Genomic DNA, 21,219 nt, shown 5'->3' with positions numbered 1-21,219 from the left:
CAAAGTTTATGTGTGTGTATATATGGGCTTTCGTTTAATTAAAGGCGGGCCTGCCAATTAACTGGCATATATTTATTACAAGTGAACTGGACTGAGGCTTTTTATATCTAGCCCAAAGTGCCTGTGGTCAATCCTGCGCCAGGTGGTGAGATACCCGAGTCTAGTTCCTTCTTCTTTTCTCTTCTCTCTCAGATCAAAAAAGAGCTTCGTGTGCGTCTCTCCCCCGCCCCCCTACGTTGTCAAAAATGCTGGCTAGACTCGCTGCCAAGCGTCTTCTCGAGATCCGTCAAGTTTTCCGTCAACCAACCTCTCAGGTATTCACTAATTTCTTGCTTCCTCTCGCTTTTTCTCCGGCATTTCCCGATCTCATTCTCCGTTTGGGCATTTCTATCTTACAGGCGTCTCGTAGCTTGTCAACAGCCTTAAACTACGTAAGTGCTGGATATTCTCATTGATATTTGCTTCAATTTTATCTTAATTTGATTTGAAATTAAAACTGGTATTTGATTTTGTTGTTGTTGTTTTGTTTACTTTAGCACCTCGATTCTCCTGATAACAAACCCGATCTTCCATGGGAGTTCTCAGAGGCAAACAAATCTAAGGTCAGTCAATCAAATCGTTTCTTGTTGTGATAATGATGAAAATTTTACAGTGTGTTGAACGAATTAGGGATTTTATCCAGTAGAGGTCAATTCGGATACCAACTCCTTTGGTGATGATGTATATTGTTGCCTTAGTCGAGTGAATTTTGTGATGAACAGTAATGGTGGAAACTGATTATACTGTTACAAGAAAATGTATTAGTCTTTAGCTCTCATTGCCTACTAATTATACATCCCAGAGTATAATCAGCTTCAAATTTGTTTTGTCCTTGCTCGGTGGGTGTGTTTGTGACTTACATTATCTTTCTACAGAGGGCCAAAAGAGTTTCTGAAATGTTTTGCTGGGATTTAAGGAATGGTTTGTTTGATCCCAAGTCCCAAGTAACATAGTCATTGGCTTCAAATTAGGCATCATGATCCTGTGATTTAGCATTCCTAAAAAAGATACTTGAACGGCAAAAGCTGGGATTTTCTAACATGTTCGATTGTTTATAATATGTTCGTACATTAGAATTGGCTATTGGTTAACTTAGTTTAGGGAGACTGAAAGTGTTACACCCAAATGGCCAACGGATTCCGAATCTGCGTGTGCGACAGAAAATTTAGTTAACCGGTTTAATTGAATTAAACTACTAATACATGCTTGTGCATTTGGTTCCAGTTTACTGTATCTTTCATGTCTGGCTGCAGTAATTGTGCAATTAAAAGTGATATATGTTTCCCCATCCAGGCTTTCTGGAACTATAATATTCTGTCCAAACTGTGTAGGTTAAGGAGATACTCTCTTACTATCCAACGAATTACAAGCAGTCTGCAGTTATTCCGCTCCTAGATCTTGCACAACAGCAACATGGAGGCTGGCTCCCTGTTTCCGCAATGAATGCAGTATGTTTTCGTTTCAGTATATTACAGATTTTCCCTTACTAAATGGAAGAAATTGTGAAGTGAGAATTTGAAATGATCACTTTCCGCTTTTGTTTGATTTTGGCTCTTAATTTTCAGTAATTCTTAAGTTCTTTTTTTGGAATACAACATCCATTGAAATCTACCAGGCATAACCAATACAACAAAATTCTGCAGGTTGCTAAAGTTATAGAAGTTGCTCCTATCCGTGTTTATGAGGTTGCAACATTTTACTCAATGTTCAACAGGGCAAAGGTAAGAACAACTTACCACCCATAAACTCAAGTCTCTACTGTGCTAGTCAATGCAGATAGTGCATAATCATTGTTCATATGCTCTTATAGGTTGGAAAGTATCACCTTCTAGTTTGTGGCACAACACCTTGCATGATCCGTGGTTCACGTGACATCGAATCAGCTTTGCTAGACCATTTGGGAGTGAAACGCGGTGGTATTGTTCTATTAGCAACCTTTGATTAACAAAAGATAACAAAAGCATATGATGATGTTCAGTCTTAACGATATCTGGTATTATGTCTTTCCAGAAGTCACAAAAGATGGTTTGTTTTCTGTTGGAGAGATGGAATGCATGGTATAGATTTCGCATCACTTTTCTACTTTTTGTAAATTGTAAATAGATGCAGAACAATCACCAAGATTAATACTTTTGCATGAAAAGGTACAATATACATCTCATGTGTTTGGTTTTGTTACAGGGATGTTGTGTTAATGCACCCATGATCACTGTGGCCGACTATTCCAATGGATCAGAGGGATATACATATAACTATTTCGTATGTCAAATCTCATCGAATAACTTTTCTTTTCTCCCGCAGTTTATTTATAATGTGATTTAGGGCGCAAAGAGTAAAATCGTATTTACACTGTCTTATGCTACAATACCCAGGAAGATGTTACACCAGAGAAAGTCGTAGAGATCGTTGAAAAGCTGAGAAAAGGAGAAAAGCCACCGGTAAGTCATTAACCTTGCCCATTGCATTCAGATACTTTCCTGATGTTCTTCTCGTGCTATAGCATTGTGTTGATTGGGTAAAACAATCTTAAGGAATGCCCAATACCCTCTAAGCCAATTTCAAAATCCAACTTCTCATAATGTTAATTTTTTTTTTCTTCTCAGCATGGAACTCAGAACCCAAAGAGGATCAAGTGTGGACCAGAAGGAGGAAATACGACACTGCTTGGGGAGCCTAAGCCACCGCAGTTCCGTGATCTCGATGCATGCTAAGCAAAGTTCTGTTCTACCGCAGTTTTATGTGGTTCAATAACGCAAAGGCTACAGCGATGTTTGACGCCTGTAGCTTCAAATTGAGTTTGCATACTGTTTGTAGTCTTTCTTGGTTTTGGAATTTAGACCCAATTTAAACAAATTACCAAAGTCATTCTCTTCTCTTATTATATCACTTCCAAAGATTATGTGAAATTGTAATAAAGACTTGTATGTGTTACTTTAAAAGCCAAGAATTTCCAAACTTTTCAAGAAAATTTAATTGGCAGAATGGCAAATTTTGTGTTATAGCAGAAAAAATCATATCAATTCCTTTAATTCTTCTAGGCTGAAGCTAACAAAATTATAAACAATTTCCTAAATTGATCTCTCCATTCCTTAGCAAAGATTTTATAAAAAAAATGTGAGCTTGACTACTATATATCATGGTCCAAAATGTAAATACTTTTTATCATTTGAGATTTCGATATTGAAATCCTACATTTAAAAGTAAAAACTCACATGGTCTGTTTCTTTTCCAAAAAAAATTTCAATGTTTACAGTGTTAGGAAAAAAAAAGTTGGTTATAGAACACTAATAATATTATCTTATTATTATGTTACTCCAAATTCATACAAAACAAATAAGAATACAAGAGATGACAAAATTACTAGTACTTAACAGGGGCGGACCCACAGCCAAGGTGGTGGGGGCAGCTGCCACCAGAAAAAAAAAAAAAAAAAAATTATTAAAAAATTATTAAATATTATTAGAAAACAAAATTTGTCTCCACCAAAAAAAATTAATTTTCATCCTTTTCTTGGAAAGCCCATTAACCCATGTACCAAAAAAATATATATTAATATATAAATTAAAGATTTATTAATCTAAACCTAATTTTTTTGTTATTTTCTTCTTCTTTAGTCCTTTGGTTTCTTTGTGTGACAACAAATCAACAACTGTCAATTTGTGAGTTTATTTTCCTGCTTTTTTTACAATCGTTTCTATTATATAAGCATTATTTTTTAGTCAGTTAATTTTATTTAATCAGTTCAAGCTTATAACTATGTTTCCTGGAAAACATTATATAGGTTTTTATGTTATACATGACTATATTAGTTTTTGCAGTGATAATTGTTTATATGTTTATTCTATGGTTAAGCTTTTATGAAAGTTTGTTACATAATTCAAAAATTTAAAATTAATAAATTTTAAAATATAAGTCTATAAATTCAAAATTTTCTAAATTTTTAATCAATAACATGTTTTTTTGTTTTTAATTATTTGAATCTGTCACAAATGAAAATGTGGTAAAAAGGTTTCAATTGTTAAATGAGCGTCTGAGTGGTTTTGTAAGATGTTTTAAAGTTTTTACATGACAATTTTATGTCTTTTATAATTTAGTATTTGATAGTTTTTTTTTATTATATTTTTGCCCCCATTGAACAAATTTTCTAGATCCGCCCCTGGTACTTAATACTTATTATATATTTTTTTATTTTCAAATTGTACAAAACTAAACAAAGGTCCCGCAACTTCCCACTACCACTACTAGTAAATAATAATAATAGTCGCCTTCAAGCTCATTCTTCAACATCCCACTAAAAATCTTGAAAACAAAAAAGTTGCTTTCATCAAAGTCCACCTAAAAAATAAAGGTAAAATGATAACAATCTCCAATATTTTAATCAAGTGAGCTTTTTGACAATTTGTTTCCCTCTACTGCAAATCCTACATTGATTCCATCTACAAAGCCTTTTTCACTTTGTTGGTTTTTACCTTTCCATCAGACGAAACAAGTGGGTGTGAGAGCGGGACAAGAAAACCATAGTCATTAGAGCAGAAGCAAATGCCATGTTGGACCGTTGGATTGCTGTACAAACTCATTTTTTTTTTGCACAAATCCTACTGTGGAGGATTTGTCTCAGGCTTCACCACTGAAGATGTATCCGGAGGCTGAGAATGGTAAATCGCCATTGCCAATGAGATAGGCATCATACAAAGAGCCTTTGACTGAAGAAGCTGCATGGCCGCTCCAACATTTTCTTCCATCAATTTAGCCACTTGACGTTCGGTCCCATCGTTAGACCATTTCTCCCACGCGGGTTGCGGAGCTCTTCCACCGTCACCCGTTTCATCCTAGTTTTTGACAAAAGAACGTTGAATGAGAACCCCATTACTAAAGTTTTGACCTTTTCTCTTTTCTTTCTTTAAAAAGTTTTTACCTCAACTGATGATGAAAGAGGCATATCAGTAACAAGTGGAGCAACCGCACCAGCTCCACCAAGTCGGCTCATGCTCAAAACCTACCAAAGTTGACCAAAGAGAGATATATATCATTTCAAAGAGATAAGCTTTATCCCACATTGAAAATTATAGATAAAGAAAAAAAAAGCTTTACTTTTAAAAATGAGCATGGAAGATTTCACAAGAAACACATTTTATTTTTAAAACAAAAAGGATGTACTATCTTATCAAAAACCCATCATTGCATTATGTTTCTTTAGTGTCTCCATTATCTTTTTAAGTAAAGCAGCTTTCTTTTTTTCGCTTGCGAGAGCTTTAAGTAACCGACTGCATTTTTCATATAAGAAGCATAATGTGATCAAATATAATGTGATCATGATGATTGTACAGTTAATGTTTGAATATGGTATTATAATCCTAAACTGTGATTAGCCTCCCTATGACAAAACAAAAAGTGAAATAAAGACTAAATGCCAAAGAAAGCAAAAGCATTTAGGACTTGTTTATTCTCTCCTACATTAAAAAACTGATCTAATCAGATTGAAATTTGGTTGAAGGGTAGGTGATGGTGGGACCAAAAGTTAGACCAGAGATCCATCTAGAGAATTTGAAAGATATAATTTTTAGATCACTAATCTTATGATATGAACAATCAGATTTAAGATATTGCATAGGGAATAATACAAAAAATTTCACATATGAATCTTAGACTGGTTATATACCTTAACTTGGAGCCTGAGAAACTTGACATAATCGACAATCTCATCGATCATCGCAGCTCTATCGGTCTGCAAATGAAGACGGGAGAAACATAAAGTGTTAAAAACCTTCTAGAACTCCACAGAAATGAGAAATGATCTCGCACAGGTCCGGGAGAAAGATACTGACCTTGTTCACAGTAGGTACAAGCTCCTGCAGTGCCCTGATCCGTTCTGCTATTCTTTCTCTACGTAGCTGCGAAAAAGTAAAAAAAACTTTCAGCTTATCCCTCCATAAAACCAAGAAATCACTACACGATGATACCATCTTCCTACTCAGAAACAATTTAGTCTACATATATTCACGATCAACAACTCGCCACCAACATGTATATCACAGGTAACTACAAAAGAGTATTCTGAAGTTTACCCGCTCAGCGATGCTATGTGGATCAGTAGCCTGACCACGCCTAGCTCGAACCCTAGGACGGATTGAGGTAGGCTGATGTGGCGCCGATGGAGCTGGCTGTTGCATTGGCTGCCCGTGGAAAACCTTCCAAACAACACAAAAAAAAAAAAATTAAAACCATTTGCCCAAGAATTCACTTCAAAAGTTGTAAAGGAAAGCACTTATTAGCACAAAATCATTCAAACTAACTGATTGTTTGTACAACAGAGTAACGACGGATAAATCAAGTTAGATGACAAGATCAGCACAGCTACATGAACTAGTACGAAGTTGTTCATAGAGCAACAAGAGCTGTGTAGTATAAATCTTTGATATTAGGTTATACAAAACAAACAAAATACGTTAGTTTCAACAATTCTTGAGCTCAAAAAGAAGCACCCAATGCAAATAAGTCAAAGTCCATATGTAAAAAGATTGGCTTTTTACTTGCCACATAAATCAAAAAACAAAAACAAAAGTTACCAAAAATGATCACTTTGAACCCTCAAATCCTAGCAAATCAAGAAGTTAAACTTACAGGTTTCATAGAAGAACATCGATTATCAACAACATCATCTGAGAATCGTTTCCCACTTCCATGTCCACCTTCAGGTCTGAGAAAGCCAGGTCCTTTCCCTTGATCAAGACTTAACCCCAGAGGAAACATCTGATTGTGAAACCCAGTTGGCCCACTTCCTCCTAAGCCACCCATATGACTTCCTTCGTCCCCAGAACCCAACTGCAACATCATCGGCGGTGCTCCGCCACCTAATCCGCCGTCAACTCCAGATAAACCAGCTCCAGCTGAGGCTGAGAAGTTAGGAAGACCGAGGATTTGCTCGAAGAAATCATCAGAAGGAGTTTGGTCAGAAAGGTTCTCGTGAGGGTTGTTACCAGCCATGGTTTGAGTTAAACAAAAAAAAAACAGAGACTTTGACTCGGACGAGTCAGTGTGAGTTACGATAAGCAAGTTGTAAACCTTCAAGGAGAGATTTACATGCGAAAGCTACACAGATTTCAATGTCCTTTTTTTTTTTTTGGTTTGATGAAAATTTTGATGCTTTAAAACGAATGAGGACGAAGAAGATAGAGACGAGAAAGGAGCAGAAGAAAAGTGAAAACTTTATGCTCTGTTTATAAAAATTATCTTTTTCAGTAAAGGACCTTACTTTTTCAGAGTATTTCGTATTTGCCATTTCCTTATTTGCCTTCCAGAAACAAAAACTAATGGGCTGAATTTTATCATAATTGGGCCTTCTTTTATATATCTTCTAAATTTAGGTAGGCCTTCAAATTCAAGCTGGGCCTTTTAAATGTAGTAATAGCAGAAGTTACAACTTACTCATTGCAAAAACCAGTTTAGAAAGCAAAGCTTTTGGAGCATGTCTCTGATATAAGACCAAACTTTTTGGTAAGTTTATGAGTGAATACACGCATGGCCTGCATTGGAAAACGAAAAGAAAAACTTTATGTTTGTTGCTGCAATTCAAACTGAAATTGTTGGTATAAGTCGACTCAACCAGATAAGTAGCCACCTAATGCCATGTATATGACCACGATATTGTTTTTTCTCCTTCCTCGGGTGAGGGCTGATACAAGGAAAGCTTCATTTTTTTATTGTCTCTACCAATGTTTGGAAAATTTATGGGAGTATTGTTTCTTTTGCTTTTTTGTTTTTGATGGTGACTAAGTTGTGTTGTTAATTAGTTTTTAAGAATTTGATCAGGTTTACAATGTTTTAACACGCATAGACTAGAATACCTTGTTCCACTAGTGTTAAACGTTTTCAAATGTTGGTGAAGAAATCGGATTTGCAAGAGCATTATTTCATCTATATGCTGAAGTTGGAGCAATGCCACCAGCTAGCTACACGATTGATGAGATAGCTCAGATGACTTTCACTCATTTCATCTTCTTTTCTTTGACGACCATGCATTTGAGTGTGGTATAAAAGTACTCTTCACTTTCCCTGACTTTGTTCCCTAAACTAAACATTAAAATCTCTATATTATGTTATATCCTAAAGAAAACTGCATCTCATTTATCTCGTATATATGTTGTTATTATTGTTGATCATTTGTCTTTCTAATAATTATGTTGTAGATGTGAATCTATCCGGTTTTTTCGAGCTAGTCAAGTTTGTTTGAAATTCGGTAATGGAGTCTTTTAGCTACTACGAAGTACGTGGTACTCGATAACACATATATTAAAAAAAAAACGTATGAAAGAAATGTAATGGTACTTTGGAAACCCTCTAAGCAAAGGAAAATATATTTACAAGTAATTAAAAGTTTTCCAAGCAACAAATTCGACAAAAAGTGGTGAGGAGCTTTGTAAAGAAGTGTAAATCTCATGTCATGTATTGCATTCAATCATTCTCCTATCAAACAATAATTTTCGTTTGTTTATTTATTTCTTATGGTGTTATAAATGATTGGTAGTTATCGATATTTTTAATATACATTTGATCTACGTATATGCAAAGACCAAAGATGTCCCTCATTGTATCGGTTGAAATTGTCAATAGACTCGTAACTTTTGCAAACAACTTGTCCAACAATGTCACCTTCAACTTTATATCAAATTACTATATTAGTAATCCCTTGACGTACATTTTCGATTTTCAAAACCACAACACTCAATAGACAAATGAGATGAGTCTGACTATACAGTTGACCCACATGCAAAATATAAAATAATTGACAGCGACTGCTCTCTCTCTCTCTAATCTAATCTTATGTGTGGAATCTTAAACTCTCTGTAATTTTCTTTACATAATCATCATCATATGTATCTATAAAAAAAGCAAAATTAGGATATGTGAACATGGAATTGGAAGCTTTAGTGACGAAACTATAAGAAAGAAGGGAATATTCGAATATGTGACTTTTAATACATAAGTTAAACTTAATAATTATGAGTGAATGCTTTAAATTGCAAACGGAATAGAACTGAAACGAATAATGTGGAGAAACTGGAAAGTGAAAAAACGCGTTTCCTAATTTGCCGCACTGTGTTTTATATAAAAAAAAAGGAGATTATAACTAAAATTTCTAAAAATGGTTATTAATTGTACAATCAAGAAGAAAGAACCTAAAGATTAATTACCATTAATCCATTATAATTAATCTTATCACCTTTATGAGTATTTCTTTTTTCTTATTATGTTGACAAATCAACAAAATAAGAAAATATAAAAACACAGAAAAATCTGTCTCTCACTCATTCATTCATCTTCTCTTCTTCGTCCCGACCCGACATTCCAGTGTGGTATATAAGAAAGAAAGACTCTTCCTTTGTCCGATTCATTTTTGTTGTTCTCAGATTTAAAATTCTCTTCCTTTTTTATTTTATTTCATTACAGAGAGATTTTGTAGGGAGAAAAATGGGTCACGGAGGAGAAGGGATGTCGCTTGAATTCACACCGACGTGGGTTGTCGCCGGAGTTTGTACTGTCATCGTCGCCATTTCTCTTGCCGTTGAGCGTTTGCTTCACTATTTCGGTACTGTTCTTAAGAAGAAGAAGCAAAAACCCCTTTACGAAGCTCTTCAAAAGGTTAAAGAAGGTACCCAACAACTACAACTACAACTACTACAGAGCAAAATCAAAAATCCTATCTTTTTTCTTTTTTTATTCTTTTCTTTTGAGTGGTGTTCTTTGTGAGAGTGGGTTCCACGGTTCTTTTCGAGTGCTTCTCTTCTGGGAACAGTGATTAGATCCTCCCCTTGATATTGTTCCTCAATTTTGGTTCTTAATGTTCTGCCTATGTCAGATTTGTACCTAGGTTGAGTCTTTAAAGTTTTACTCTTTAACTTCTTTTTTGTTTCGCTTTGGTTCAAATTTATTGATCTATGACAAATGCAGAGTTGATGTTATTAATATTGGGCCAATTTGTTTCATATAGCTTAAGTGAGATGTGATTGTGTCAGAGTATAAGCAGCTTTAATACTTCTGTTGTGTAGTGTTGCTTTAGCGTAAATGTTTGGCTCTTTGATAATATCACTTTGGGAATTGCAGAACTGATGTTGTTAGGGTTCATATCGCTGTTACTGACGGTATTCCAAGGACTCATTTCCAAATTATGTGTGAAAGAAGATGTGCTTATGCATATGCTTCCATGTTCACTTCATTCAAGAGCAGAAGCTGAGGAGAGTGGACATAAAAACGTTACAGCAAAAGAACATTTTCAGAGTTTCTTACCTATTGTTGGAACCACGAGGCGTCTACTTGCTGAACATGCTGCTGCACAAGCGGGTTATTGTACCCAAAAGGTAAACTATAATATAAAATACCTTTGGAGACTCCTTATATTCTTTTAGGTGTTTCTCTTGCTAATTATTTGGTTGAATCACTTCTTACTCCTCGCCTTCTTGTTTTCAGCATAAAGTACCATTACTTTCGGTTGAGGCATTGCACCATCTGCATATCTTCATCTTCGTTCTCGCCATATCCCATGTGACTTTCTGTGTTCTTACAGTCATTTTTGGAAGCACCAGGGTGAGCATTACCCACATAGAAGTTTTCTTACATTCATTTCTCAGTTTATGCAAAACTTTGCGGGTGTGGAACCGTGGTTTATTCATGTTTTCTATATAAATGCAGATCCACCAATGGAAGAAATGGGAGGATATGATTGCAGACGAGAAATTTGACCCTGAAACTGGTACTACATTGCACAAGTTATTCAGTTCATCAGATATATCAAATGATATATATACAAAATTTATGAAGATGCTAGCAGAATCTTGTACGTATTGTTTGGTTATTTGCTGTGCCTTTTGCAGCTCTTAGGAAAAAAAGGGTGACCCATGTACACAACCATGCTTTTATTAAAGAGCATTTTCTTGGTATTGGTAAAGACTCAGTCATTCTCGGATGGACGGTATGGTGTTTTCATATCACATTGCTTGTTTTATTTATGTTATTTTTCCTTTGTAACACCAGCCAATGTTGAGAATATGTTGTTTACATAACAGCTATCCTTTTTCAAGCAATTCTATGGATCTGTGACGAAATCAGATTATGTGACTTTACGTCTTGGTTTCATTACGGTAAAGTCTTGATTATTTTCAAGAGTTGAAAATTGGTAATGAAAAAAGTTGCTTTGATCACTTAGACTAATATCTATCTGGTTTTTGTACAGACACATTGTAAGGGAAATCCCAAGCTTAATTTCCACAAGTATATGATGCGTGCTCTGGAGGATGATTTCAAACAAGTTGTTGGTATTAGTTGGTATCTTTGGATCTTCGTCGTCATCTTCTTGCTGCTAAATGTTAATGGTATGCTTCAGAACTAGTTTTGATCTAAATGAAAAAAGTGTTTTGCCCTTTCTCAAATATACATTGGAGTCCTTTTTATATCGAAACTACACTTCTGTATCTTGCAGGATGGCACACATATTTCTGGATTGCATTCATTCCCTTTATTGTGAGTCAATTGTTTATTTCGCCATTTTCATTTTCTCAGATTGTGCTGATATCTCCTTTTAGTTAAACTTATTTTTGTTACCTATATTTTTGAAATTTCAAAGCTGCTTCTTGCTGTGGGAACAAAGTTGGAGCATGTGATTTCACAGTTAGCTCACGAAGTTGCAGAGAAACATATAGCCATTGAAGGAGACTTAGTGGTGAAACCCTCTGATGAGCACTTCTGGTTCAGCAAACCACAAATTGTGCTCTACTTGATCCATTTTATCCTTTTCCAAAATGCTTTCGAGATTGCATTTTTCTTTTGGATTTGGGTAAGTCAAGTTCTTTAATAAAAAATGAAACTCCAAGGTTCACTTATAATGGTTAAGACTAATAACTATATTCTAGGTTACATACGGCTTCGACTCTTGCATTATGGGACAGGTGAGATACATTGTTCCAAGATTGGTTATCGGGTAAGCGAAAATATTCAATGTTTTTTTCTTCTTTCTTTCATACACTGTTGATTTGATTCAGTTAGTTAATAAATCTTTGTATACCAATATATATTTCTTCTTATATTTAGGGTCTTCATTCAAGTGCTTTGCAGTTACAGTACACTGCCTCTTTACGCCATTGTCTCACAGGTAAAAAGCTAGTTTCTTGGAAAAAGCTGCAGAAGTCTGTTTTTTGAATATCTGAAAAATCGACCCTCGTCTTATGTTACAACAGATGGGAAGTAGCTTCAAGAAAGCTATATTTGAGGAGAATGTGCAGGTCGGTCTTGTTGGTTGGGCACAGAAAGTGAAGCAAAAGAGAGACCTAAAAACTGCAGCTAGTAATGGAAGCGAAGGAGACTCCCAGGCTGGTCCTGGTCCTGATGCTGGCTCTGCTCCTAGTGCTGGTTCTGCTCCCGCTGCTGGTCCTGGTGCAGGCTTTGCAGGGATTCAGCTAAGCAGATTAAGAAACAACGCAGCAGGGGACAAGAACAACGAGATTACACCTGATCATAACAATTGAGCGGAGAGATGATGTTTTCCTAAAGACGATCATCAAGGGCCGGTTTTGTTGTTATACATAAGTTATAGTGTGACATGATTTTTTTTTTTGTCTTGTTACAAAGTTGACTACATTGGGATTGGAATTGGGAACTGAATATGTTTGTATATTGTATTATTTGGAACATTGTAGTTAGGGATGCTCAACCTAGATGTTGGTTTGAGTTCCAGACAGTTTAATTATTTTGGTATTTGGGTTATGAATTTAGATATCAATGGAATTGGAAATCCAAATATTACAGTATTCTTTTACAGTGTAAATCCAAAATGATTTGTCTGAAACCGGATCTTCAGTTTGATTTTCAGATCGGTTTATTTTTGTTCGGTTCAAATGATTAAAACCGGAATTGGGTTTGACATTTCGATTCTAACTTATGCAGAGTGAGTCAAAGCCACACTACTCGCGCTACAGTCGCTACTTTGATCTTCTTCTTCGAATTCTAAAGCTCGTCAATGGATCTTCTCCAGAACCCTCCCGCCACCACCACGGTTGGTCTATCAGAGACTTTCGCTAGGTTAAAGACACAAGGCAAAGTAAGCAAACTCTCTTCAAATCCCCAAAGTTTCGATTTTGACTCCCCCTCCACAACTCTTTTGTTCTACAAACTCTTTTCGATTGTTGTTGAATACAACTTTTTTTGCAGGTGGCTCTGATTCCATATATCACAGCTGGTGATCCAGATCTTTCCACTACAGCAAAAGCTCTTAAAGTGCTTGATTCGTGTGGCTCGGACATTATCGAACTCGGTGTTCCTTACTCTGATCCATTGGCTGATGGTCCAGCAATCCAGGTTCGATCTACAAAAGCAGCAAAATTCAATCTTATTCGAGATATTTAAACCTTGTCGTTCTTGGCTTAGGCTGCTGCGAGACGTTCGTTACTTAAAGGAACCAACTTTAACTCCATTATCACTATGCTTAAAGAGGTGCGTCTGGTTTTGTGTACTACCTCTTGTAGCCTTTGTAGTTTTTTAGATGATGCAACCAGAACTCTCAATAGTGAATTTGATACACTTGGTTTTAGATTTCTTAAAATTGTTCCAAAATTTTCTCAGGTTATCCCTCAGTTATCTTGTCCAATTGCCTTGTTTACGTATTACAATCCGATCCTGAGGCGGGGAGTAGAGAACTATATGACTATTATAAAAGAGGCTGGAGTTCATGGTACATTAACATTTTCAAATTTTCTCCTGAGTAAAAATGCTTATGCTGTTTCAGGGCTCAATTTTGACACCATCTGCTTCCATTTATTGTGGTTCCTGTCTTCTTTACATTAACAATTTGTTACATAACATGGTGTCTCTTTATAGGCCTTCTTGTTCCTGATGTGCCGCTGGAGGAGACTGAGACTCTGCGGAGTGAAGCTCGGAAGCAGCAGATTGAACTAGTATGATATTTTCCTCTAGCTGTCAATTAACAGACAGCATATTTCATAGCAAGCTGTTTTCGTCCCTTTACCTTATATACAATGTTTTCCTCAAGGTACTGCTCACAACACCCACAACCCCGAAACATCGAATGACCGCCATTGTTGAAGCATCTGAAGGGTTTATCTATCTTGTAAGGATCACAGTTCAACGATTCCTTAGATCAGTACATGATGTGTATAATAAATTCGTGTTCTTTATGCATGAATTGAATGTTATAATCGAGGTCTTTTTAGGTAAGTTCAGTAGGAGTTACTGGTACAAGAGAGTCTGTTAACGAACAAGTCCAATCTCTTCTACAACAAATCAAAGAGGCAACAAGCAAACCGGTCGCAGTTGGATTTGGCATATCAAAACCTGAGCATGTGAAACAGGTTGGGCTGCGCATACACTGCATTACCAATATCTCGGCAATAAGATTTGCTAATCTGGCGTGGTTTGTTTGGCATTACAGGTTGCTGAATGGGGAGCAGACGGCGTCATTGTTGGTAGCGCGATGGTTAAGATCTTGGGTGAGTCTGAATCATCTGAGAAAGGATTAAAGGAGCTAGAAGTCTTCACTAAATCCTTAAAGTCTGCTCTGGTTTCTTGATTCTTGAATACACAATGATTTTCTCTTTATTGAATGCAAAGAACCAGATGAGACCACCATTGATTCTTAATATTATAACATCCATCTCCAAATAAAAATCAAGAGTTTTACATTATTGTGAATTTTTTGGTTGCGGAAAGAGAAATACAAGAATAACAAAAGCAAACAAATGATATAGGCTCAACAAGAAGGCAGAACGTATATGTTTAACGCTGTGACACGGATTCTGCAGAGAAGAGGTACTTGACACGGGAAAGAACTGAATCATGAGCAGGATCATAGGGATGGTCCTTGGAAGGGATCTCCAAGATTGCAGGAACTGGCTTGTTGTAGCTGTCCACCAAGAACCGGATCATATTGGCAATCTACAAGCATGAATAAATTAGTATAGCACATAAAAATAGAGCCTATGTCATTCAAGCTCATGAATATTATATGTCTCGAAGGCCTGGTGCAAAGTGGCCTCATCTTATGTTTCTTCACACATTTGATACAATGATATACTAATTGCTGGGAGAAAGATAGCAAAACTACCCTATATGATGGTGACCTTGATCCATGATTAAAAGGGTGCATGCAGGCAAGGGATATAGTAATTAATGGCAGTAAACACAAGGGGCTCAATAAAGTGGAGAAGTACAAGTCATGAATTCTTTGATAAGGACTAAAATAACACATCACAGACACAGCAGTTAAGATGAGTAGCAAGTACAAGTATACTGGACTTGGAAGAAAGCACTTACATATTGGCTTAAAAGAATGATAGCGATATCATCCCTTGCAGAGAATTCCTTGAAAGCATCCTCAATTTGTCTCACAGTTGTCTCTAAAAGACAAAAATAAGATTGAAAGAAAGGAAAAATCAATTATTCAGAAGACTAGAGGGTAAGATTATACAATTCTACAGATATAGAAGTTAGGAAAGTTATCTCCTAACAAGACCACATTAAAAACTTGAGTTGATGCAAAACTTCCTTCCACTAACTCGAATTTATCAAAGGGATACATACCACTTTGAGCTACCTGACATAATTTGATTCATGATTGAAAACATTATCTTTCCTAAAGATCCTTATGATGAGTTCAAAAACATACTTGAATCCACGATGAGGTAATTTGTCTTCCTCCTTATGTCAACATTACCAACTCCAGCCATCAAAAATCCAACTACAGTGTCCTGTACACAAAATTTTAGCCAAGTAAGAGACGTTGGAGATTAGAAAAGGGTTATCAACAACGGATAGTTTCAAACAACTCTGCCACTAATTGATAACAAGGAGGAACTTGCAAGCTAAGTCAGAAATAAGAGAAAAGACTAAGCCTTTCTGATGGAATACAATTGAGAAAATCCAATTCTTATGCCAGAACAGTTGGAATTAACACAGAAAACCTAAATCCCTTGCTATTCAGTGATCATGATGCAGTTTTTACGAAGAGTTTAAAGAAGATTTTTACTCCTTAGTTTCCTGATTCGTGCATCAGATGAATTCAACATTCAGCGATATCAGATCTGGTCTGATCCGAAATCAAGAGAAAAACAAAACTTAGGAAAAAGCTAATCTAGGGTTCACTACTACCAAAAAGATTACGAATTTTCACATAACAAATACAAAGTCAAGCAATTTACAGACAACACAAATCCGTGTACCCACAACAACGCATTGATTTAGTTCAGATCAAATCTCAGAAATTCAAAACTCAACACAGTACGATCCTAAATTAAATAAGAAAACCAACATTATTCTAAACAATCAAAAGATGAGATTTTTTCGGTAACGAGTTTACCTCATCGGCGATCATTGCAATGAGGGCAGAGTTGCGAGCAGGGATCGGAGCTCTCCCAGCCATATTGCGATTCAACTACACACAAAACCCAGAAACAAAATCAATCAATCCAGCGAAGACAATTATCGAAAATTGAGTACAAAACCTAATTCAATCCCTGATCTTAGATTGAATACGGAGAAAAAGCTCCGAGATTTTCACTCATTACCTAATTTTCTCTGTTCTTCTCGTTTTTTCGATTTGATTTGATAGATAGATTTGTAAATCACTACCACAGAGACACCACGCGCAAAAAAAACTTGAAGTCAGACCACGATTCAATTGACTATATTACCCCTCACTTCTACTCTTAATAACAATACTAACCCTCCTTTAATAATTGATCCTTTCACAATTAACAGTAAAAGTGGCAAAAGTGTAAAATAAAACCATGATATGAGGCAAGTCCCATCAAAGCCAGCTTGCCTCTTCGAGGGTAAAGTTGTCTTTTACCATACCTCTCTTTTGTCTCTATTTCAGAGAAACCTCCTGTGATATTATTATTATATGTGAAGCAGAGCAAAAGCAAAAAAATCTAGAAGAAGAAGAAGGAGAAGGAGAGGGAGAAGAGTGAGTGGAGCTGCAATGGCGGATTCTCACTCTCTCAACAATCAGCTGTCGAGACACACTTCTATATTTGGTTTGCGTTTATGGGTCGTTCTCGGCGTTTGCGTTGGAGCCGCGATCGTTCTTTTACTCGTTCTCATCTCTCTCTGGTTTATTTACCGACGAAGCAACAAGGACAAGTCTCTTGACTCTTCTTCTTCTAAGTCAAACCATACGATTGTTCCCGTTGTTTCTAAGGAGATTCAAGAGATTCGGGTCGACCCGTCTCGACCACCGACTCATCCCGACCCAACTCCGGAGACAGACCAAGCTGTGACTAAACAAAGAGAAGACGATACCAAAATCCACATCGAAATTGGAAAAGATCATCGGATTTCTTACCCGGAAAGAGGTGGTTGGACTGGTTCCGGGTCTGGGTCCGGGTCGGGTGATCAGGGTTTACTCATGTCGTCGGGTCCTGAGGTTTCTCATTTAGGTTGGGGGCATTGGTATACGTTGAGAGAGCTTGAGGTTTCTACTAATGGATTCGCCGACGAGAATGTGATCGGACAAGGAGGGTATGGGATTGTGTATAGAGGTGTTCTTGAGGACAAATCAATGGTGGCTATAAAGAATCTGCTCAACAACAAAGGACAAGCTGAGAGAGAATTCAAAGTTGAAGTTGAAGCTATAGGACGAGTGAGACACAAGAATCTGGTGAGATTGCTTGGTTATTGCGTTGAAGGAGCTCATAGGATGTTAGTTTACGAATATGTTGATAATGGGAATTTAGAACAGTGGCTTCATGGTGGTGGTTTGGGATTTAAGAGTCCTCTTACTTGGGAAATTAGAATGAACATTGTTCTTGGAACAGCTAAAGGGTTGATGTATTTACACGAAGGTCTAGAGCCTAAGGTTGTTCACCGCGATATCAAATCGAGTAATATCTTGCTTGACAAGCAATGGAACTCGAAAGTTTCCGACTTTGGCCTAGCTAAGCTCTTGGGTTCAGAGATGAGCTATGTGACTACTCGTGTGATGGGTACGTTTGGATATGTGGCTCCTGAATACGCGAGTACCGGGATGTTGAATGAGAGGAGCGATATATATAGCTTTGGTGTTCTGGTTATGGAGATCATTTCAGGGAGGAGTCCCGTGGATTACAGCCGGGCTCCAGGAGAAGTGAATCTTGTGGAATGGTTGAAGAGAATGGTCACGAATCGAGAAGCAGAAGGGGTTTTGGATCCGAGGATGATTGAGAAACCGTCGTTGAGGTCATTAAAGCGTACCCTTTTGGTAGCGTTAAGATGTGTTGATCCTAATGCTCAGAAGAGACCAAAGATGGGTCATATCATTCACATGCTTGAAGCAGAGGACTTAAACTCTAAAGATGATCGAAGAAACTCCAGTGGAGGAGGAGGTGTAGAACCAGAAAGGTCACCGCGGAGGAAGACAGTTGTGAATGAATCAGCCGATGAGAGTGGTGATTCTGCTCTGATCAACAATGACCAATTAGCTTTGGAGAAGAAGGAAAGTCAGTAAAAGAGAGATGCTTTGGCATAATAATTTTGTAAACTGTATTTAGAAGTTTTGTGTGTATGTGTGTAGATTTTTGTAATTTTGCAATAATTAAAAATGTGGGTTGGAAACAAATATCTACAATATATGGATTTTTGTTGTTGTTTTCTTTAGGTTTGGTCGGTTGTAAATTTGTAATATAGTATAAGTAGTAAATAGTGAGTTGTGTTATTGGTGATTAGCATCTATCTACTGTAATATAACATAGTGATTTGTTTGTTCTGCTTTAATTTTGGTGGCATTTATACTGTCTTTTGATCTATGTTTACAAACAAAAGAAATACAGTAGAGAGAATTTCATGATTTTCTTTTGTGACTAAGATTTGCGTATGTTACTTATTGTGAATTAAATATATAGTCCAAGGTTTATATCAATTTACTTGTTGTATCACCACTAGTCAGTTGAATAAATCAAAATTTGATGAATTATTAATCAAATAAGAATGGTAGCTATGAAAAATATTCCATTTCATGGTTGACGTTATACGAATATTAGTATTGTAAAAACTATTAAAAATCAGAATATGTAAAGAAATTAAATATAAATGTAAAACAAAACATGTTTAAATTTTGGACGTACGTAGAAAATAGAGAATATACTTTCGTAGGTGGACAAAGAGAGCTTAGCGAGAGCGAGAGAGATGAAGGGAGAGTTCTAAAACAAAACCCAATTTCAAGCAGCTATAATTAGTCCAGTAGTCCTCATGCTCAAACTGATAGATGTGTTATCTTCATTTTAATGGGCAATAATGCAAATTAATGACATCTGAACGAAACATTGACTTAAATATAGTTGCTGTCTGACCTTTTCTTTCATGATAGTTGAGGAAAACATTGACTTTATGCTTATTCCTCCTGGTCTCCCTAAAAGTAAACATTACTTGCTTTTCTAGAATTTTTTTAGCAGGATGGGAAACTGTGTAGCATTTCAAATATCATGCGATTAATTGTTGAATCATGCTTGTGGCTGCTTATTTGGTGATCAAAATTACATTCTCATGATGGAAGGAAATCTCGAGGCTCTGGAGAACACTATGCAAGAACTCGAGGCCAAACGAGATGATCTGTTAAGAAGAGTTGTCTTAGAGGAAGACAGAGGTTTGCAGCGGCTTGCTCAAGTCCAAGGGTAGAAAATGTTGCCTCCCAAGTCAATGATCTGCTTAAGGCTAGATCAGATCAAACCAGAAGATTGTGTCTCTGCGGATACTGTTCCCAAAATCTCATATCAAGCTGTGATTATGGTAAAAAGTTAGCCAAGAAATTGATAGCAGAGAAATTGGTGGCAGAGAAATTTTCTGTACCTAAGGTGAAGGAGAAGCATATCCAAACCACGGTTGGTTTGGATACAACTGTCGAAAGCGTATGGAACCACCTCATGAGAGATGGAAGCAGAACTTTGGGTGTTTATGGTAATGGGGGGAGTAGGCAAAACCACTCTATTGGCTCGTATTAACAACAAGTTCCTTGAAGTGGTGAGTGGATTTGATATTGTGATTTGGGTTGTGGTCTCCAAAGATTTGCAAAACGAGGTCATCCAAGAGCAGATATTGGTAAGACTAGTCCTCGACAAGGAATGTACACAAAAAACCGAAATGGAGAAAGCCTCTTACATATACAATATCCTCAACAGAAAGAAACTTGTGTTGTTATTGGATAATATATGGAGCAAAGTAGATTTGAACAAAATAGGAGTTCCACCTCGAACTCAAAGAAATGGATCCAAGATACTTGTCACCACTCGCTCTAAAGAATTTTGCAACGACATGGAGGTTGGTGAGACAATGGAAGTTAAGTGTTTGTCTCCAAATGAAGCTTGGGACTTGTGCCAAAGGAAAGTTGGAGAAATCACGTTAAAGAGCCATAATGATATTCCTGCACTTGCTGGAAAAGTTGCTGAAAAATGTTGTGGCTTGCCACTTGCTCTCAGTGTCATTGGCAAAGCTATGTCATGTAAAGAGACTATACAAGAATGGCATCATGCGGTTGATGTGCTGAATTCTTCTAGCCTCCACTATCCAGGCATGGAGTTATGATGGTTTGAAGGATGAAAAAGTCAAATCTTGCTTCCTGTACTGTTCTTTGTTTCCGGAAGATTCTGAAATTGTGAAGGAGGAGTTGATAGAACATTGGATATGCCAAGGGATTTATAGATGGAAATGGAGATAAAGATGTAGCTAACTACCAAGGCCATGATATCATTGGTTCATTAGTTCGTGCACATTTATTGATGAATTGTGTTTGAATTTTCATGGTATTTTTTTTGTGACTAAAGATTTTCATATGTTACATTTTTAATAGAGTAAAATATACAATCTAATGGTTTACGTTAGTTTCCATGTTTTATATCACACCACCACTAGTCAACTGAATAAATCAAATTTTGATGAATAATCAAATAAAAATGTTGGCAAATAAAAGTTACCTTTTTCATGGAAACATTAGTGGTCGTTATACGAATAATAATATTATAACACTATTCAAAAATCAGAATATGTAAAAGAAATTAAAGATACCATATATATCAAAAAAAATATATAGATATATATATTTTTTTTGAACGAGAAAGAGAAATATATATATGTTGTTTTTGTTTTTTGTACGTATTTTAGAAAAAGAGAGAATATTCTTTTTTGTGGGTGGACCTAAATGCAAATAGGCAA

The 21,219-nt window shown here is 36.4% G+C and overlaps 7 protein-coding genes across 8 annotated transcripts; 5 read left to right on the top strand and 2 right to left on the bottom strand.

Moving 5' to 3' along the window:
• The first annotated feature begins 137 nt into the window (after positions 1 to 137).
• LOC17882494 (NADH dehydrogenase [ubiquinone] flavoprotein 2, mitochondrial) lies at positions 138 to 3,007 on the top strand. Its single transcript, XM_006288446.2, has 10 exons — positions 138 to 314; positions 399 to 431; positions 537 to 602; positions 1,371 to 1,487; positions 1,683 to 1,760; positions 1,850 to 1,955; positions 2,050 to 2,096; positions 2,221 to 2,298; positions 2,412 to 2,477; positions 2,643 to 3,007. The coding sequence occupies exons 1-10, from the start codon at positions 246 to 248 to the stop codon at positions 2,748 to 2,750; spliced, it is 768 nt and encodes a 255-aa protein (XP_006288508.1). The 5' UTR covers positions 138 to 245; the 3' UTR covers positions 2,751 to 3,007.
• A 1,290-nt stretch (positions 3,008 to 4,297) lies between these two features.
• On the bottom strand, positions 4,298 to 7,213 carry LOC17884549 (transcription factor UNE12). The gene is made up of 6 exons (XM_023781277.1): positions 6,661 to 7,213; positions 6,105 to 6,227; positions 5,865 to 5,930; positions 5,699 to 5,764; positions 4,955 to 5,035; positions 4,298 to 4,868 (listed from the first exon to the last, which is right to left on the bottom strand). The coding sequence occupies exons 1-6, from the start codon at positions 7,021 to 7,023 to the stop codon at positions 4,635 to 4,637; spliced, it is 933 nt and encodes a 310-aa protein (XP_023637045.1). The 5' UTR covers positions 7,024 to 7,213; the 3' UTR covers positions 4,298 to 4,634.
• A 2,101-nt stretch (positions 7,214 to 9,314) lies between these two features.
• Positions 9,315 to 12,844, top strand: LOC17882713 (MLO-like protein 1). Of its 2 annotated transcripts, none has more exons than XM_023781520.1 (13): positions 9,315 to 9,392; positions 9,487 to 9,688; positions 10,141 to 10,394; positions 10,504 to 10,620; positions 10,726 to 10,786; positions 10,908 to 11,005; positions 11,100 to 11,174; positions 11,267 to 11,405; positions 11,513 to 11,553; positions 11,657 to 11,866; positions 11,943 to 12,010; positions 12,121 to 12,181; positions 12,267 to 12,844. In XM_023781520.1, exons 2-13 carry the CDS (start codon positions 9,508 to 9,510, stop codon positions 12,552 to 12,554), a joined length of 1,593 nt encoding a protein of 530 aa, XP_023637288.1. In that variant the 5' UTR covers positions 9,315 to 9,392; positions 9,487 to 9,507; the 3' UTR covers positions 12,555 to 12,844. The 2 variants fall into 2 exon arrangements, with proteins under 2 accessions (XP_023637288.1, XP_023637289.1); XM_023781521.1 differs by having other exon boundaries at positions 9,333 to 9,392; positions 9,500 to 9,688.
• Positions 12,845 to 12,989: 145 nt separating this feature from the next.
• LOC17884150 (tryptophan synthase alpha chain) lies at positions 12,990 to 14,709 on the top strand. Its single transcript, XM_006288356.2, has 8 exons — positions 12,990 to 13,126; positions 13,237 to 13,383; positions 13,453 to 13,518; positions 13,648 to 13,756; positions 13,903 to 13,979; positions 14,075 to 14,152; positions 14,256 to 14,393; positions 14,474 to 14,709. The coding sequence occupies exons 1-8, from the start codon at positions 13,046 to 13,048 to the stop codon at positions 14,609 to 14,611; spliced, it is 834 nt and encodes a 277-aa protein (XP_006288418.1). The 5' UTR covers positions 12,990 to 13,045; the 3' UTR covers positions 14,612 to 14,709.
• On the bottom strand, positions 14,662 to 16,703 carry LOC17883046 (V-type proton ATPase subunit F). The gene is made up of 5 exons (XM_006288831.2): positions 16,605 to 16,703; positions 16,397 to 16,471; positions 15,707 to 15,788; positions 15,355 to 15,437; positions 14,662 to 14,976 (listed from the first exon to the last, which is right to left on the bottom strand). The coding sequence occupies exons 2-5, from the start codon at positions 16,457 to 16,459 to the stop codon at positions 14,818 to 14,820; spliced, it is 387 nt and encodes a 128-aa protein (XP_006288893.1). The 5' UTR covers positions 16,460 to 16,471; positions 16,605 to 16,703; the 3' UTR covers positions 14,662 to 14,817.
• Positions 16,704 to 16,935: 232 nt separating this feature from the next.
• On the top strand, positions 16,936 to 18,583 carry LOC17882194 (probable serine/threonine-protein kinase At1g01540). Its single transcript, XM_006287517.2, has one exon. The coding sequence runs from the start codon at positions 17,021 to 17,023 to the stop codon at positions 18,521 to 18,523; it is 1,503 nt and encodes a 500-aa protein (XP_006287579.1). The 5' UTR covers positions 16,936 to 17,020; the 3' UTR covers positions 18,524 to 18,583.
• Positions 18,584 to 19,515: 932 nt separating this feature from the next.
• On the top strand, positions 19,516 to 20,801 carry LOC17881775 (probable disease resistance protein At1g15890; the record flags this gene model as incomplete). The annotated part of the gene is given in 5 exon segments (XM_023780373.1): positions 19,516 to 19,678; positions 19,681 to 19,970; positions 19,972 to 20,585; positions 20,587 to 20,698; positions 20,700 to 20,801. Coding segments are annotated over 5 exon segments (1,281 nt in total), but the record flags the coding sequence as incomplete, so codon positions are not given.
• Positions 20,802 to 21,219: the final 418 nt, after the last annotated feature.

Source organism: Capsella rubella, unplaced genomic scaffold, assembly GCF_000375325.1.
Source record: "Capsella rubella cultivar Monte Gargano unplaced genomic scaffold, Caprub1_0 scaffold_6, whole genome shotgun sequence".
In the NCBI taxonomy this organism is placed as follows: domain Eukaryota; kingdom Viridiplantae; phylum Streptophyta; class Magnoliopsida; order Brassicales; family Brassicaceae; genus Capsella; species Capsella rubella.
This window is presented reverse-complemented; position numbering and strand designations above follow the sequence as displayed.

Excerpts from the sequence above, each read along its gene's own strand:
- LOC17882494 (XM_006288446.2), top strand. The coding sequence starts at position 246 with ATGCTGGCTAGACTCGCTGCCAAGCGTCTTCTCGAGATCCGTCAAGTT. Across the intron at positions 2,299-2,411 it reads GATATACATATAACTATTTC|GAAGATGTTACACCAGAGAA; the intron begins GTATGTCAAATC and ends TACAATACCCAG. Across the intron at positions 2,478-2,642 it reads GAAAAGGAGAAAAGCCACCG|CATGGAACTCAGAACCCAAA; the intron begins GTAAGTCATTAA and ends TTTTCTTCTCAG.
- LOC17884549 (XM_023781277.1), bottom strand. The coding sequence starts at position 7,023 with ATGGCTGGTAACAACCCTCACGAGAACCTTTCTGACCAAACTCCTTCT. Across the intron at positions 6,228-6,660 it reads GATGTTCTTCTATGAAACCT|GTTTTCCACGGGCAGCCAAT; the intron begins GTAAGTTTAACT and ends GTTGTTTGGAAG. Across the intron at positions 4,869-4,954 it reads CTCTTTCATCATCAGTTGAG|GATGAAACGGGTGACGGTGG; the intron begins GTAAAAACTTTT and ends GTCAAAAACTAG.
- LOC17882713 (XM_023781520.1), top strand. The coding sequence starts at position 9,508 with ATGGGTCACGGAGGAGAAGGGATGTCGCTTGAATTCACACCGACGTGG. Across the intron at positions 9,689-10,140 it reads TCTTCAAAAGGTTAAAGAAG|AACTGATGTTGTTAGGGTTC; the intron begins GTACCCAACAAC and ends TGGGAATTGCAG. Across the intron at positions 10,395-10,503 it reads CGGGTTATTGTACCCAAAAG|CATAAAGTACCATTACTTTC; the intron begins GTAAACTATAAT and ends TCTTGTTTTCAG.
- LOC17884150 (XM_006288356.2), top strand. The coding sequence starts at position 13,046 with ATGGATCTTCTCCAGAACCCTCCCGCCACCACCACGGTTGGTCTATCA. Across the intron at positions 13,519-13,647 it reads TTATCACTATGCTTAAAGAG|GTTATCCCTCAGTTATCTTG; the intron begins GTGCGTCTGGTT and ends AAATTTTCTCAG. Across the intron at positions 13,757-13,902 it reads AAAAGAGGCTGGAGTTCATG|GCCTTCTTGTTCCTGATGTG; the intron begins GTACATTAACAT and ends GTCTCTTTATAG.
- LOC17883046 (XM_006288831.2), bottom strand. The coding sequence starts at position 16,459 with ATGGCTGGGAGAGCTCCGATCCCTGCTCGCAACTCTGCCCTCATTGCA. Across the intron at positions 15,438-15,706 it reads TTACCTCATCGTGGATTCAA|AGACAACTGTGAGACAAATT; the intron begins GTATGTTTTTGA and ends TTTGTCTTTTAG. Across the intron at positions 14,977-15,354 it reads TCATTCTTTTAAGCCAATAT|ATTGCCAATATGATCCGGTT; the intron begins GTAAGTGCTTTC and ends TCATGCTTGTAG.
- LOC17882194 (XM_006287517.2), top strand. The coding sequence starts at position 17,021 with ATGGCGGATTCTCACTCTCTCAACAATCAGCTGTCGAGACACACTTCT.